The sequence below is a fragment of the Martes martes genome (genome assembly GCF_963455335.1).
Source record: "Martes martes genome assembly, chromosome: 3".
Lineage (NCBI taxonomy): Eukaryota > Metazoa > Chordata > Mammalia > Carnivora > Mustelidae > Martes > Martes martes.
In genome coordinates this window covers 95,489,360-95,505,289 of record NC_137890.1, presented here as the reverse complement: position 1 = coordinate 95,505,289, position 15,930 = coordinate 95,489,360, and the positions used below count along the sequence as shown (strand labels likewise).

The 15,930-nt window shown below is 44.2% G+C and overlaps 1 protein-coding gene across 4 annotated transcripts in view; it reads right to left on the bottom strand.

Annotated features, from left to right (window-relative positions):
- CCDC93 (CCC complex scaffolding subunit CCDC93) overlaps positions 1 to 15,930 on the bottom strand; it is an 84,456-nt gene that overhangs the window by 19,656 nt on the left and 48,870 nt on the right. For all 4 annotated transcript variants that reach the window (XM_080798151.1, XM_080798153.1, XM_080798150.1 and 1 more), the window contains 5 exons: positions 9,257 to 9,373; positions 6,129 to 6,191; positions 2,472 to 2,545; positions 1,221 to 1,302; positions 684 to 755 (listed from right to left, as the gene is read on the bottom strand). In XM_080798151.1, the coding sequence (XP_080654277.1) occupies positions 684 to 755; positions 1,221 to 1,302; positions 2,472 to 2,545; positions 6,129 to 6,191; positions 9,257 to 9,373 (408 nt within the window). The remainder of the gene's footprint in view (positions 1 to 683; positions 756 to 1,220; positions 1,303 to 2,471; positions 2,546 to 6,128; positions 6,192 to 9,256; positions 9,374 to 15,930) is intronic.

The window sequence follows — 15,930 nt, the reverse complement described above, 5'->3', positions numbered from 1 at the left end:
CCAGGTCCAGCTCATGCATCCTCAGCCTAGGGGGCCTCAGAGAATGAGCCTGGAATGAACTGTGAGAAGGGAAAACACAAGGAGCAATCGCTACAATCTTATTTGGTGAGAGAAACACTTTTCTTTCTGGCCTGTGTTTTAACTTAACTTTTAATGGAAATTCACACTAGCTCCTTGGAGGAGCAAGGCCTCTGTCCTGAGAGCACTGGTCGGATGTGTTCCATATGCCCAGCAATGTTCGGTGCTCTTGGGGCTCTGACGCTACCTCTAGTTTCTTGCTTACTGCTGCCTTTTAGGAGTGGGGCCTGTTGCTAGGCAGGAGTGGAGGATGGAACGAATAAAGCAGTAAAACACTTAGAGGACATGCTGCACGGGCAACAGCAGGTTCCTAGAAATACCCTTCCCTAAATGGAAGGAGCAGCCAGAACTGTCATTCGGTTAGTCCTGTCTGGAACTGCTGCTGAGCACACCCACTGCTGCCTTTTACCCACCAGCAGAGGAGAAAGCGCAGCCATGGAAATCTAAGACAATCCTGTGAGGAAAACAGTTGAGAAGTGTGCGTGCAGAGGACCGGGAAGCGGGCTGGTCCTTCTCAGCATCAGACTCACTGCTGGAGTCCTCCAGAAATCCTTCCGCTGTAAGTCACAGCAGCACCTAACAGGTCCTTCGGAGCCTGTATTTACCTTTTCATCTCCTCCTGGCACTCTCTCAGCTTTCAGGTTTTCAATTTCCTGCTGCAGCCGTGTCATCTCTTCCTTTAAAAGGGAAACAAACATTGACAGAACTCAGAGTGCTAGCAAATGGACTTGGGCACACACTGCCCCACCACCAGACTGCCAGGGGCAAGGGCTTCTCACGTGACACACAGACAACCTACACTGACGAGACAGCCCTGGGTCACATGAGGCTATTCTTTCACACTTCATGAGACTTTTAAATAGATACCCGTTCGTAAATTAATGTTTGTTAGACTGTGTTTGTGAGACTGTGCTCTCAATCTGGGGTTTGGCACACCCAGGTACTAATCTCACTCACTTTCGGTACCCTTGGGGAGCACCCAGTGTCCCACCCTATTCCTCTTACTCAACTGACAGAACTGCTCCGGGAATCAACTTTTCCGATGGCACCTGAGTAGGACGCCACAAGAGGACAAGGGGAAGTAAGGTGACACATTTCACAAGAGTCTGGTTCAAGGTCTGCTGACATCAAGCAACACTTACTCGACAATGTGCTTTAAACTCTTGTTCCTGACTTTTCAGATTTTCATTCATGGCTACAAGTGCTCTCAAGTTCTGCAGGAGACTGAAAAAGGAAGACCAAACAATGACGTATGGAAAGCTGTTGTGATTTTCTGAATCACAACTAAAACCAAGCTCCCAGCTAAAAAGGGACTCCCTTCTTAATTTCCCTTGTCTCTCCCAAGAGCTTCCAATGGGTTCTCCACAAGCGATAATTTAACTGACTACCATTTACTACCATTTAACTGACTACCATTTAACTGACATTATTACTCATTTATACACCCAAGTCCATCAGTCCACGTCCAAATAAACACCACAGAATGTAGAATTAAAATGTCAACTGCAGAGACATCAGTGAGTTCAAGAGTCCTGGGTCTCCTTGGTACCAATTACTCAGCAGTACTCAGAGCATAGACAGCATCAAAACCTGTTTCTAATTTCCAGGAAAAGGAAACAAGTTGTTTAGGGTCATTAAAAGAATTAATTTGAAAATAAAAATGACAAGTATCTGATAGGACTTTGCTCCGTATCATGAGAGAAGGGACTCTAATTACCAAGCCAAGTAATCTGTGGGTCCTTCTTCGCTAAAAGTGTCCTTCAAACCTGGGACTGCTCAATCTGGGCTGGAAGTTTTTAGGATTTATAGTATCACTCGAATGACAGGGAGCATGGACCAACTAACTGCTTTGGAGCTAAGAAGGTCAAATGTAAGTGTGTCTTATATGTAACTTAAATTGTTAAAGACAATTAATTTAAAATGAAAAAAAAAAAAGACAAAAACACTGCACCTTTAATTCCAAGGAGGCAGGGCTGAAATGTCACCAGTAAAAAAAAACCTGGTAGCAAGGGCTGACTCCAAGGAGGAGGACTGGGTGGCTGGTGCATGCGGGTGGGAGGAGGACTTTCACCACATGTCTTTTTGCTCTGTGAATGTATTATTTGGTTCTTAAAAACAAAAAAACCCAAAAAAAGCAAAATCAAGAATGTGCTGCGTCTGCTCCCAGGGGGAATCAGGTGAAGAAGGTGGCAGATTCCATGCGGCCCCATATGTCAGCAGGTACCTGAGCAATGGCGAGTTGCTACATTCTGGATCGGGTGTGTGAAAGGAAATGACTGACGCAGGGCTGGAGGCAGTGACCCTGGGCTCCTTGGTACTGTGCTCAAAACCACCCGGCACTGGCAGGCTTACTTTATTTAGGGAGGAAACACACACAGGCAGAAACCTCTCACCTGGGGTCTGCTTTGGATTCTATCTTCTCCAGGGCTGCTTGCTCTTTGTCCAGTTTCTCACTGTGACGCTTCAGCTGCGAGACACAGAGAGAGAAGGAGGGAGAGAGAGAGAGACAGAGAGAAGAGGTTCTGCTGCTAGGGACTGGGGAGGACTGAAGAGTGAGCGCGTCCTCCCTCCCCAGGCTCACATCTGCGCCCCACTTCCGGCAGCTGGCCCGGGCCGCCAGACTTGGCTGCACGCTGAGCAAACAGGTGGACGAGAGAAATAGGATGGGGGTGGGGAGCACGACAGGGAAGGTCAACACTGGACCCTTTTAGACACATTCTGATGGTCCAAGAACCTTGGCAATAGCTGTAAACCACAGCAGCAGACGGCGGGGAAGCCGAAAGCAATGCTGACAGCAGGGGCCCTTTGGCAGGTCAGGAGGAAGGGGGAATAAGAAGAGGCTATGAGGGACAGACCTGGTTGAAATGCCATGCGTGGCTATTAGCAGGGGAAGGGTTAAATCCATCTTCTTGAATAACTTCACTTTCTTTTTCTGAGTCAAACGGTGAGGATTTTAAAAAAGAAATTTTAAAGGAAGTCGTATTTCCATTTATAAGGTGTACTGTTATATCGTGGAATGCTAAGCTGTTAAGAAAAGGTAAGAATAAAGCAGCTTTTTAAGGATGATCTCTAGGATCTACTGTTAGCTGGAGGAAAACAATGTACAAAAAACTGATGCCCTGTCTTTCCAGTGTGTAGGAGGGAATGTATACCCTGCATGTAGACATGTATGAAAGGATATACATGTTCCTTGTATGTGCATGAAATATTTCTGACTCTTAAGAGACTGGTTCCCCTCTAGAGAGGGTAACTATATGGTTGGGTTACAGCGCTACAACCTTTGTGCTTTTTGAATTTTGAACTGTGTGAATTGTGTTACCTACTCAAAAAACAAACAAACAAACAAAACAAACAAGTTAAAAAACGTTCCAAGGGTACTAGCTGAAAACAGAAGAGCACAGGTGCGATCAGCCCTTCTTGCCTCCAGCCCTAAAAAACCCAGATGATTAAGCTCAAACACAGGAGCAGGTACCTCAGGGCCAAGAAGGTGGCTGACAGAGACGCAGGGCCTCGGAGGCCTCTGTGTGGGATCAGCAGACACAGGAAGAGTGGTCTGCAGGGCTGGGATCACAACAGGAGCAGCTGGGCTAAGCGGTGAGGCTGGCTCCTCTAACGTCCAGCTGGAGCTCAAGCCCCAGAGGCAGGCAGGCTCCCAGAACTGGCGAGACTGGGTGAAAGGTGGACTGTCCAGACACCACATACCACTTACTACTGGTTGATCTCACCCAACAGGAGAACCCACCCTTCTAGAATAATTACACAAAGCCGGCTGCATACAATGGGTACAGAATCCACACAGTTGGAAAGGGGAAGTTTCAGAATCAAAGATAAGCATGCCACCAAGAAGTATCAAATTCATGTTGCAGAAACATAAAACCACAAATGAGAAAGATAAAATGGAACAAATGAATTTTGATCTGAAGAAAGTTTATACACCAAGAAAAACCTTAGACACAATTAATGCGCTTAGAGAAATGGGAGAGAATACTGCATATACTACAAAGAGTCAACCTTACACACAGGAAATTAAAGTCGTGACTGCTGAAATTAAAAAGCGGACGGGCTAGAGGCGGGCGGCCTGCTGAAGCAAGGGCGCGCAGCCTCCCTGCAGGTGTCAAGTGCTGCCATCTGTCCTTGACCTTCCCTGCCCTGCTCCACTTCACTCAGTCCACTGGAAAGACAGGTCTTCCCTGTTTCTCGGTGCTGCCAGGTTATCCTGGGAGGGCAGGTGTTGCCAAGAAGGTGAAACCAGCGCACCAGGAGGGGAAAGGGGTCAGAGTACTCGTGTTGGCCAACCCTTAACTGGAACAGATAAGGAGGCTGAGGCCCAAAGGTGAAATTCACCGCTTATCCAGGGGTCTGGTCTTCAGTATTCTGACCAGGCAGGCTTCTCCAGAAGTTGCTGAGCGCTCAGTTTGGTACAGGTCCCATTTCCCAAGATGGGACTTGGGGTGACTGCCCTACTACACAGTGAGCGAGCCCTCAGAGAGGCAGGGCTAGACAGCCAGTGCTGGAGTCTGGCAGCCTCTGCATGGCCTCAGTGCCCCATCTGCAGCACAAGGATGGTAATAGCGTTGCCAGAGTGGTTATGGAGAGTCAGAGGACCAGTACAAGGCAGGTGCCTGGAGCACACCAGCACACACTGAGGTCGGCTACTATGATTATCTGAGGATAAGAATACCAGCTCCTATTATTGACTTAAATCACATTCCTACCCTTCTAGCACATGAAAGGAGCTCAACAAATATCTGATTTAGTGTTCAGTACAAACACTTCAGAGCCACTTAGGATTTATATCCTAAGGCATGTTAAGTGTCCTAGGAAACTGATATCAAGATGCTTTGCCTTTAATCTCCCCCAGATGGTTATATAAAGACTGATCCATGACTTGGCAAGCTTCATGCCAGGGACTCTGTGGCATTAACATTTAGATAGCAGCAGGGTTTCCCCCCAGGAGTCTGCCATCCAGTTCATAGGAATGCAGTCACAGAGGAGCGTAAAGAGAGCTCATCTATACAAATGCAACACAGGCATCTTTGGAGAGAAGGACAAAGAATTCACTCCAACTCTCATTCTTTTGCCTGCCCTTTTCAAACATTCTGACAATCACTGAAGAGACTAGCCCAAGTCAGAATTACAAAGTTTTGTCAATCTGACAACAAGGCAATGAACTGAATGCGACACATGGCTACAGAAACAAGAACTTTAGGCAAATTTCATGTGAAATTTAAAGAAAAGGGGGGGCTGCTTCGGTCTCAGAGAGATTTCTGAGGATCAGTCCTGCTTCCACATGGTTCAGAAAGTCCTGGGCAGGGCCCCCCTGCATGTGGTCCTTGTAGAGTACAGCTAGGGCCCAAGCACCAAAATCACAAAGAGGAGAGACCATCAGATCCAGATGAGGACAGCTTTCTATGGAGACGCGAGGGACAGAAATATCGAAATTCCCCTCCTGACAGAGTGTTTGTTTTCTTGGCCCGGTTTCCTAGGCAATGAGCAGTGGGAGGAAAACAACACTAACACGGACAGGAGATGGCACACTCCAAATCCAGGTGAGAAAATAGGTCATGTGGTTTGAAATATTCCTACCACCCCTCCTCCTCCTCCTGAGACCCTGTCCCCCATCCCACCTAGAAGAAAACCGGCAATTCTGAATAACAAATTACAGCCCTCTGCAGTTCTCTCATCTTATAAAAAGAAACCCCCTCATTCTTCAGGAATTCAGGATTTTGGAGCTGTTCTCTAGCCTGCGGCTTGTGGAGGTTGTAGAGGAGCAGGGCCCACTTCAACTTCTGAGGGCCGTGCCTCGCCCATCAGCCTGGCCTTCCTCAGGAAGCCCTTCCCCATCCTTAGGGCCCATGGCAGTGTCCCCTGCCAAGATCGCTGAGGCTTTTTAACATGGCAGTGTGGGTAAACTGACGGCAGGGGTCATGCGCTATAATGTGCTTGTCCTCTGTCCCCAGATGGCCCCCGAGCCCTGAGAGTCCAAAAAGGCTGACAATCCAGGGTGTTTCATTAGTGATGCAGATCAAAAGCGGTTCTGAAAATCTCACCTCTGTCAGAGTTTGCTTTGTTTCATCGTATCTGGCTTGTAGGCCGGTATGACTTGCCTGCAGCTGGAAAAGAAAGGGAAAAGCTATCGGCTCTTGTTCAGTCCTCACAATAGCGCAGCTGTGAGAGGATCCCCATCTCACAGAGGGGAAAATGGAAATTCAACAGAGATTTAAACCGAGTGAATGTGGGAATTTTAGAATGGTTGCTGACAACAGACGAAGACAAAATTCACATAGTTAGCACCAACTATATGTCAGGGGACAAACGAGACGTTCTGCATGAATCCTATCACTGAATCCTTACATTCAATGGAAGAAGACGTTTTTCTCATTTTACATATGAGGAACTAAAGACTCAGAGGGGTTAAGTTACTGGACGAAAGTTTGACGGCTGCTAACTGATAAAGCCAGGATTCAAATCCAGGTCTGACTCTTCTGTATGGCTACAGAAAAGTAGCCAGTTCACTTACCCACTGTGCCCCTTCCCAGAATACAAACTGCATTTCACAACTCAGGATGCTAGCACAGAATATGACTGGCTGGCAAACAATCTGAGATAGATGAGAGAATTCAGGACTTCAATGCGAAGAGACAGAAGATGAATGGCCTTTCCTGTTCAAGGTTACATGATTGTAAACTTACATCAGGAAAATGTCACTTCTCTTTTCCTTACTAAAAGATATATTCTTGTGCTATGAACTTTTAAAAATCTGAAAACATTCATCGAAAGCTCCAAGAGTTTGCACATTTCCACTTTTGAAAAGGGGAAGTGGCAGAAAATGAAAACAGACTCTGGCTGTTACCTGCGTTCAAATTAGCAAAGATATCCTGTATCTCAATGACTGCTTCAAAATAACCTGCCCCATCCTGAAACGTGTAAGCAACCCATTAAAGAATTATGTCGCCTTCAGAAATCACTACTCCTAAATCATGCTTCTGGTCTTCATAACTGATGAATGGTTACATTTCCAAAAAGGCCTATCAAGAAGCCAACTCAAGCAGAGAGCGAGAGTGATAAAGGAGGGAAGCAGGTAGGCTCTGACTTCTCCTTCTTCAAGGAAGCCATCTGTGCAATGAGAACTTTCATTGACATGTTTGTGGAACTGGCAGAGAAGAATATTTCTGGAGAATTTTTCTTTTGAAATACTAGTGACTGAACTCCTGAAGCCCTTTTGTGGCTCCAGGAAGGGGTCCTGGCATTTCCCACTTTCCTGTCCACCTCTCACCCATGCACCCACCCAGCCCCTCATCTAACATTTTACCCAGTGCTCTGCTCACATGAGGTGTTTAGGATAGAAGGTGAGGAACATGACCCAGTCCTTACCCGCAAGGATGTGCACGAGTGAACTAGGGATCAGAGTATGAGAATATCTGGGGAAGAGCCAGGCCTCGGGGAGGTCCCAGGACAGTCTGGCTTATCAGCATGTCTAAGGAAGGCTTCACAACAAAGACTCACGCGAGCTGGATCTTGGCAGGGACGTAGCCCGCTAAGAAGTGAAGACTCATTTCTTCCACTTGATTAATTTAACTTATAAGAGCTCTCTTCATCTGCTCATCTGATCATCTTTTCTCAAACACGGGATGTCTCAGTAGCTTAGCCTACTTTTCATCTTGCTGGAATCCTTTATGATCGTCCTGCCCTCGTTTTCTTCTTCAAAATTAACTCCTAGACCCACCCCCAAATTCAGCAGTGGATTACCATCCCCTTTCTGGATTCCTCTTTCCTTCCTCAATCTCAGGTTTCTGCTCAGCTACCTACTAGCTACGCTCCAGTTCTATGCCTCTATAATGCATTCCCCTGTTGGACCATGAGATACTCTTTACTCCTTCTCTTGCTTTCGCCCTTCTTTCATTTCTCTGTTGGGGTAGGACTCTCCCCAAGGTTGTCAACAAGGCCATGAGTGCCTCCTGCTTGCTTTCCACCTGCACGATCTTGGAACAGGGGTTCCTGGATTTAGGGAGTTTGGATTCTCTCCTATACTATTGATAAACATATAAACTGGGGGGCGCCTGGGTGGCTCAGTGGGTTAAAGCCTCTGCCTTCGACTCAGGTCATGATCCCAGGGTCCTGGGATCGAGCCCCGCATTCGGCTCTCTGCTCAGCAGGGAGCCTCCTTCCTCCTCTCTCTCTCTCTGCTTGCCTCTCTGCCTACTTGTAATCTCTGTCTGTCAAATAAATAAATAAATAAATCTTAAAAAAAAAAAAAACATATAAACTGGTAGAATGGTGAATAATTTGATGGTTTCGAGCAAAATAGAAAATGCCTGTATTTTTGATCCAGGAATCCCACTTCCTAAAATCATTCTTATACAAATACATATTTGCGCAAAGATGACCATTTTATAAAAATGTTCGTGGTAGCGTAAATTTGCAGTTGGGGGAGAGCCCTGAAACAATCTACATACCTATGAACAGGGGACAGGTACAGTAAATTATAGTACATATACACTATGTTGCGTTATGGGGTCAGTTAGAAACAATGAGGTAGATCTATATATTCAAAATTTTGGTTTTACCATTAGTAAGCTGTGTGATCACGGGCAAAACTACCTCATGTCTCTGTTTCTCAGTTTCCTTATTCATAAAAGGAGGAGAACAACAGTACCTCCTCCACAAGGATGCTGTGTGAAAAGAATGAGTTAGTTCTTCATTCATCTCCACAGCCTAGTTTTATGCCTAGCACGGAGCAGTGCTCAGTGCACATTGTCAATCAATAAATGCTACTCTTAAGTCTTGTGATCTTCCTCTAGCACTGGGTTGGCAAATTTTTTCAGCTGGGGCCAGACAGTAAATATTTTAGGCTTTATGAGCCACATTTGGAAAGGGCCAAGTAGTAAATATTTTAGGCTTTCTGGGCGATGTGGTCTCTGCTGCAATTACTTAGTTCTGCCCTGGAGCTTGAAAACGGCCACAGAAAATACACAAACAAGTTGATGTGCATATATACCAAGAAAACCTTACTTACAAAAACAGGTGGCAGCTGGATTGGCCCAAGGGCTGTAGTATGCTAATCCCTGTTCTAGAACCTCCATTCTAACATGAATATCTTCACTCCTTCCCTGGTTTCTCCCTTCTTGAAGAAAAGCTTCATATTACTTGAAAGAAATTATAAAAAGAAAACACCAACCTCTTCCAGATGTTTGGTCTTCTGTAGAATCTGCTTGTTCAAGGAGATGACTTTGCGACGATGAAGCTGGGAGGTTCCTAATTTTTCTGGACTTTCTTCGGCTGACAGCTCAGACTGCTGTAGGAAACAGGGAGGGCAAGCCCAAAGGATTTAGTAAGCCTATCTCAGTCTGCGTAAGACAGACCCAGCCCTGCTCACCCTGGGCAGAGCACTACTTGGCAGCCTGTCCAAACCAAGCCAGCTCAGCCATGGGATCCTATGCAACACCCAGGTCCAGATGTGGGGAGCCAACACAACGATCAAGACCCTTACCAACAGAATCTGCATTCCTGGCAGAGGGAACGGCATGTGCAGAAGCACAGAAACACATAATAATACGGTTATGTGGAGGCAACTGGCACCATCAAAGCAATAACTGTCTGGAAGCACTTAAAATGAAAAGCAACAGCCTATTCACTTGTTTCTGCCCGTCCACGGATCCACTCCCTTTTAACCATTTATTTCTACTCTTTTGGTGTTCACAGACGATAGAGCTGAGAGGGATGGAAGCTGCTGAAGGGGCAGCAGGAGAGTCCTGAAACAGAAGGTGGGGAGGAGAGGGAGAAAAAGGGTTGCGCGGGTAGCAGGGACCTGTCAGGCCTCGAAGGGAGTCAGGGAGAGATTTCTCGGTGAAGCAGCAACAGCACTGAGAAACCACACAGAGGAGGACGGAGCTTGGTATGGACTCTGAACACAAACACCAGCCTCAGGACAGACAAATTAAAAGGTTGATCCTGTTGTAACAGGAGTCCTTCCAATACTTCTTGGATAATCACAGAAAGGCTTAAACGAGCTTTATTAAACAAATGTCCATTTCCACCACATTTCCCTTTTCGACTGGAAGTATCCCAGTACCAAACTAAGCACTGACTTTAAGCCCAAGTGCAACAAAACTATTTGGGTATTCGATTTTTTTCCTGCATGTTTTAACAGTGATCATAAGCCTTGAAAGTTTAGAAAATCTGTCCATGGGGAAAAGAGATGGGAAAGTGAGAGGAGGAGAAATTGGATGGAATAGTCACCATTTATTTTGGTTAAGGATTTCCCTGAATAATTCAGCAGCACTACTAGCGGATGATGAGGTTTTGCTACTTAACGGCTCCGGAGGTGGGGAACAACCAGCAGGATATGGCTGCATAAAACAGTAAGGAACATCGCTTTCCATCTCCTAGACTGGTGGGCCATAACAGAAATAGAAAAACTGAGCATTTGGTATTGCAACACACCTAGTCTTGAAAACCAGGACTTCGGAAAATGTCAACTAACATATTCCAGCTTATTAGATCTCTGGAAATTGGAGTTAACATTTAAAAATACATTTGGTCGTATCAAGATATTCACAACCTATATTCCAGGGAGGGAGAATTGTTTCTGAAATGATTTGAGTATTAAAAAAGAGGGAGAAGGAAGGACCATTCCCTCTCGATTTCCAAATCACTTGTCAGAAACAATTATAATGAGCTAATTATATCTCCTTTACTTGATAGTGTCACCCTGAACTATGCTATTAATCTGGCCACTTTTGTCTGCTATATACTTAATAGCTTTTTCTTATAGTTCATTTTCAGATTTGGGTTTTAACATCCAAGTCAGATTGCTGGACACTGATTTCCAGCATGTTTCTGGCATATCCTCAGAGCATTTAACTTAACTTGGAGAATTACCCAAGCCTTCCAGCTCATGATTTATTGACATCTGAAAGAGAATTCCCTGTTCACTGGAACTTTCCCACAGGTTATGTCCCTCTGTTTCATGTTAGGATTATCTTGAATATTCTGACTTCCTCCAACTTGCCTCTGGCTCTGGAACAGACAGAGCTGTGGGGTGGCAGGATTATCCCCCAGGACTCCCTCCAGTCTACTGGGGCAAGCACATACTCATTCAGTGCTGTTCTGCACCTCTAGCCTGGCTTGATGGTGTCTCCAAGTTTTAGCAGGTCTTCCTGCCAATGAACAGCTTTTATGGCCAGGGTCCTAAGACCATGGAAAGTGTATTTCCACCCAGTTCTTCTACCTACCTGGCATACCTACAACTTTGTTTTAAAATCAAGGCCTCTGTCTTCGCTGCCAAGAATGCTTCTTGCAGGAAAACCAGGAGCTATCTTGATATCTGGAAAGAAGGTTTTGGGGTTGGTTGGCTAGCTCTTTCTTTCTTTTTTTCTCTTACTGTCTTTCTATCTAGACTTAATTTTTAGCCACAGGGTCTCTCAAGAGCCTCACGACAGGGGTCTTTGGGGTCAAAATCTTTTTCATAATACTAAAATGTCATTTTTTGATTCTCATTCTCTCATTATTATACAGTGAAGTTTTCCAGATGTTACATGTCATGTATTAGTATCATTGCTTTGATGTTAATATATAAAGCATTTATTACTGTCCTCTGTAAATGAATTAATATGTAAGCTACTGAGACCTCAGTAGTTTTTAAGAGTTCTTAAAGGGTCCTGAAACTGAAAATTTTGAGAATCACTACTTTAATCTAAAGGGACTGGATCACTTGAGAATCATGTATTGGTCCCAACCATGGATTGGGGTGCCCTTATTAGGAAGGAACTTCAATCAGTGGAGTGGGCCCACCCATCACTTATACAACATTGCGAGAGGAAAGTTCTTTTACTAGATAGGTGATTCAGAGAACCATATGCATAGAGAAAATATACTTAGAGTTCACAGAAAGACCTTAAAGTCACTCTACAAACTTAATCTATCTGTTATGATATGCTCTAAGCAGACATGGGCTTTCAACATCCTTTCTCTCACTGATAGGTAGCAATTCTCATTGTTAAGTGCAGTTCCCTTAAATTTGAGTCTGCAAAGCATTAATGCACATTAATATCAGAACATTAAATGCCATTTCCATATGTGACATCTCTCTAGCCCAATTAAAATGAATAATATGCACATTACAGGCCCATAGTTCACATGAATTTGTAGGTTCCTCTGTTTGCCTTTGAGTCTAGAGATGGTGCTATGCAAAGTGCTTGGTTTAATGGGAAGTTATTTTTGTGCAGATATCATCGTTTATTCTAGAGTTGAACTGAAGAGTCAACCACGTCAATGGAAAGCTGATAGCTCTACTTTTCAAACATACTTTTTGTTAAGCGATCTAGAGACCGATAAAGGCAGAAACAGTTCTTTAGAGGAGACTGATAAAGGCAGAAACAGGTCTTTAGAGCATCTGGCATCCTGGTCACTGCCAGTCACAGTGAGAAGGGAACTGAAGAAGACGAAGTTGATCTGGAAGGATGAGACAAAGCTGGACAGATGGGAAACTGGAGAAGAAACTTTATAGTAAATCCTTGACAGAAAAAAATTAAATCCTTGGGGCATCTTAACTGATTTCTATGTGAAAAGTGCAATATCTCTCCAAGAATGCCAATCATCTACAAATAATTCCGTTTGTGTTTACACTGGAGGGAGGGCTAAAGAACCAATCTAATTTCGCTCAACAATTTCAGATTAAGAACGTGCTTTCAAAACCACAGAGTGGATTAAGACGACTTCTGGCGCAGATTCAATGTTTCCTAATAACTGACAGATATTCACAACTTCCACTGTTAGGGGAACGAGATTTAAATGTCATTCGATAATATTAGTCTTGTTCAAAATAGTAAATTCCTAAGAGAAATAAAAAATGATTACTTTAGCTAAAACTATATACTTTTATAATGAAAGAGACCCCAAAGGTTATCTACATATCAACCTTCTTCCTAAAATAGGAATCTCTCCTGTATTACCTCCCTCCCCACACTAAAATATGGTTCCTAAGTTGTCAGCAAGAAAGATCCCTATCTCATGACATAGTTCTCTGTCCGCAACAGATGGACTACGGTTTCTGGCACCTTGATGAATCCTTCTATTGAAAACAAATAAACAGATGATATAACATTAATTAATTAATTAATTGATTAACTACTTTAGTGTGTGCATGCACACAGGAGGTCGGGCGGGGGGGGGGGGAGAATCCCAGGCAGACTCCTGCGGAGCCCAACATGGGGCTCGATCTCACGACCCTGAGATTATGACCTGAGCTGAAATCAAGAGTCAGATGCTTAACCGAGTGAGCCACCCAAACACCCCAAAATATTTATTTTTAAAATGTTAAAAAAAAAAAAACAACTATGAGCTAACAAGAATGTAAGAAAACCTACAAGGCCAAAGAGTTAGTGAAAGCGGGAGCTCCAGGAAGGTATATACAACCACTGAGGTTGGCTTTTTTCTTGAAAGTACTTGCCAATACCAGGTGATCTCAAGCAATGATTTTTTATAATTCAGTAACTGCTTTGCATAAATGAATGAAAGAAGAAAAAAACTGCAGTGAGATTTTGTAACAGATAGGTCCAGTTCTGTAACCCAAATGCACACACTACCTGGATGGTCCAAAAAACCCACAAGTCAAGACTATGTATGTGATGGACCTGGGCTGGGGTGCCTCCAGATGCTTGCTAGAAGTAAAAGCAAATCCCCCCCGGAAGAACAGAGATTCAACTCTAGGCTTCAAAGAATGTCTACGAGTAAATTTTCAGGGCATACGAGCTCACAATCCAAATTTGAAAGCATGTGCATAGTAGGAGCAAAAAGCCAGCAGAAACAGAATCAGACCTTGCAAAGACTCAAACGTGTACATGGCCATTCTTCCCTAAGGCAAGAGAGTAAGTGCAATCACTCTTTCATGTAACAGATTCACCTAAAAGTATGCACAGCTGTTTCGTCTCCCCTTTCTGTAAAACATGTCGGTACCTTTCCATCTTGGCTACTACCCTCTAGAAATATGCTAGCTGACAAGGGGCCTTTCCAACTCTTCACTGGAGTCTGAGCCCTGCAGATGGGATGGGACTATTCACTCACCTTCTCTGCTTCCATTGGTGAAACGGGATACGTAAACATTTTTTTACTATCCCTGACTCCCACTGATGAAATCCCATGAACCTTGAAGACCCATATTCATGCAACCCTGCTGCATCTAAGACACAGCTCTGGGCTCCATGGCAGGCAATGCGGTGTATCTGCCCAGAAAGCAATGTGCATTTAGGAGGCATGAACAAATCCAGAACTTTCCACTCTTCTCCCCACAAACTACCGTCCCATCAGATGGCAGGCTCACCTGACTGATTTTTCTGAAGTGAAATGGAACAGTTCCTGTATACTTTCTTGAACAAATGGATTTGTTTTGGCTTCTAATTTCAATCTAAGATATTTTTGATCGTTGACTCTATTCTCTGGAGTGTAGTCATCTCTTTGTTTTAGCTTTAAATGATGTCCAAATCTGACAAACTAATGTTGTGCCTTTATCCAAATTGATAAAGACTCTAAAAAGGTAGACTGTGCTGTGCAGCTTGAGACAATCCTATCAGGTTGACAACTCATTAGCTGATACCATTTTTTCCCTCTTTTTATGCTGTTATTACATATTGCATCAGTCCCCCAGATTTTAGGAAATCCTAGAATATTTCAATCCCACATTTAGCATCATTCTCTCCAGTTTTATAGGGTTCCTTAATCTCTAAATTTGGATTATAGTTTTAAATCTCTCTATCCCACCTTCTTTTGCCTCGTTGAATTACCCTTTACTCAGACCCTATTATGTGTGAGGCCCAGCAGTAGGTAGTGGAGACACAGACCTTACCCCTGGACCTCCCCAGTCTGATCAGGTAAAACCAACTCATGCACAAATAAAGGTGTTGTCCTCTACATTCTCTCCTAGCCTAAACTGTGCTATAGACGAAGGGAGAGTTTTGGAAGGTCTTCTTGTTCTATCTTTCCTCTCTTCCACAAATGCTCATGAAAACCATATTGTGTTAGGCACTGGGGATATACAATGATACCAGCCCTCATTTACAGGGAGACAGATAGAGACAAATGAAAACAGCATATTGTCAGCAGTGCTCAGAAGGAGACTACCAGGAGTGGAGCCACACAACATCACAGAAGAGCCCGTCATAGGGAGGAAAGCCACCCATCCTGACCACTAGGTGAGTCTTTGCACAAACCTGCAGAGACCTGTCAGCCTCTGCTGAGCAGTCATTATGCATCAGGCAACAAAGATGAGAGCTGCAAGAGGAAACTTGGCCCTCCGGAAGTTGACAGATTTAGGGTGTGACTTAACACTTGTGACCTTTTGTGAAGAAATGCAGTCCAGAACGAAGGAGTACAAAAATCCACCCCTGGGGGGGAAAAAAAGACCCTTTTTTCTATCTGTGGTCACAGCAGGAGGTTCTCAAGACAACTTCTCCCTCGTACCATACTTCTTCCCAAGCTCCACATGCTAATGCTGCTGGAAAAAATGGTAAAAATGCTTTTCTGTGGTGGGACTAGTGGAATTAGAAACATTTGTATCTTAGCTGACTAGAAACCACACTGGTTCTGACTCAGGCCTGATTCTTATAACAAAGGAGTCAGGATCTTCCCGTTGCTAAGTTTCCCATGATCTGCTAATCTCAGCAAGGTTCCTGGGGTACAGTAACTTTCCCCAGTCCCCAGCCCCTTTAAACTATCCCTTTCCATTTCACCTCAACTGGGTATAGTTTTAAAGTCATTCATTCTGTCCATTTATTCCTATGACAAAACGTTCAATGTCAACTCTACCAACCAGTTTGCTTTGGGCACATATACTGACATTTCAAATGGCAACAGAAA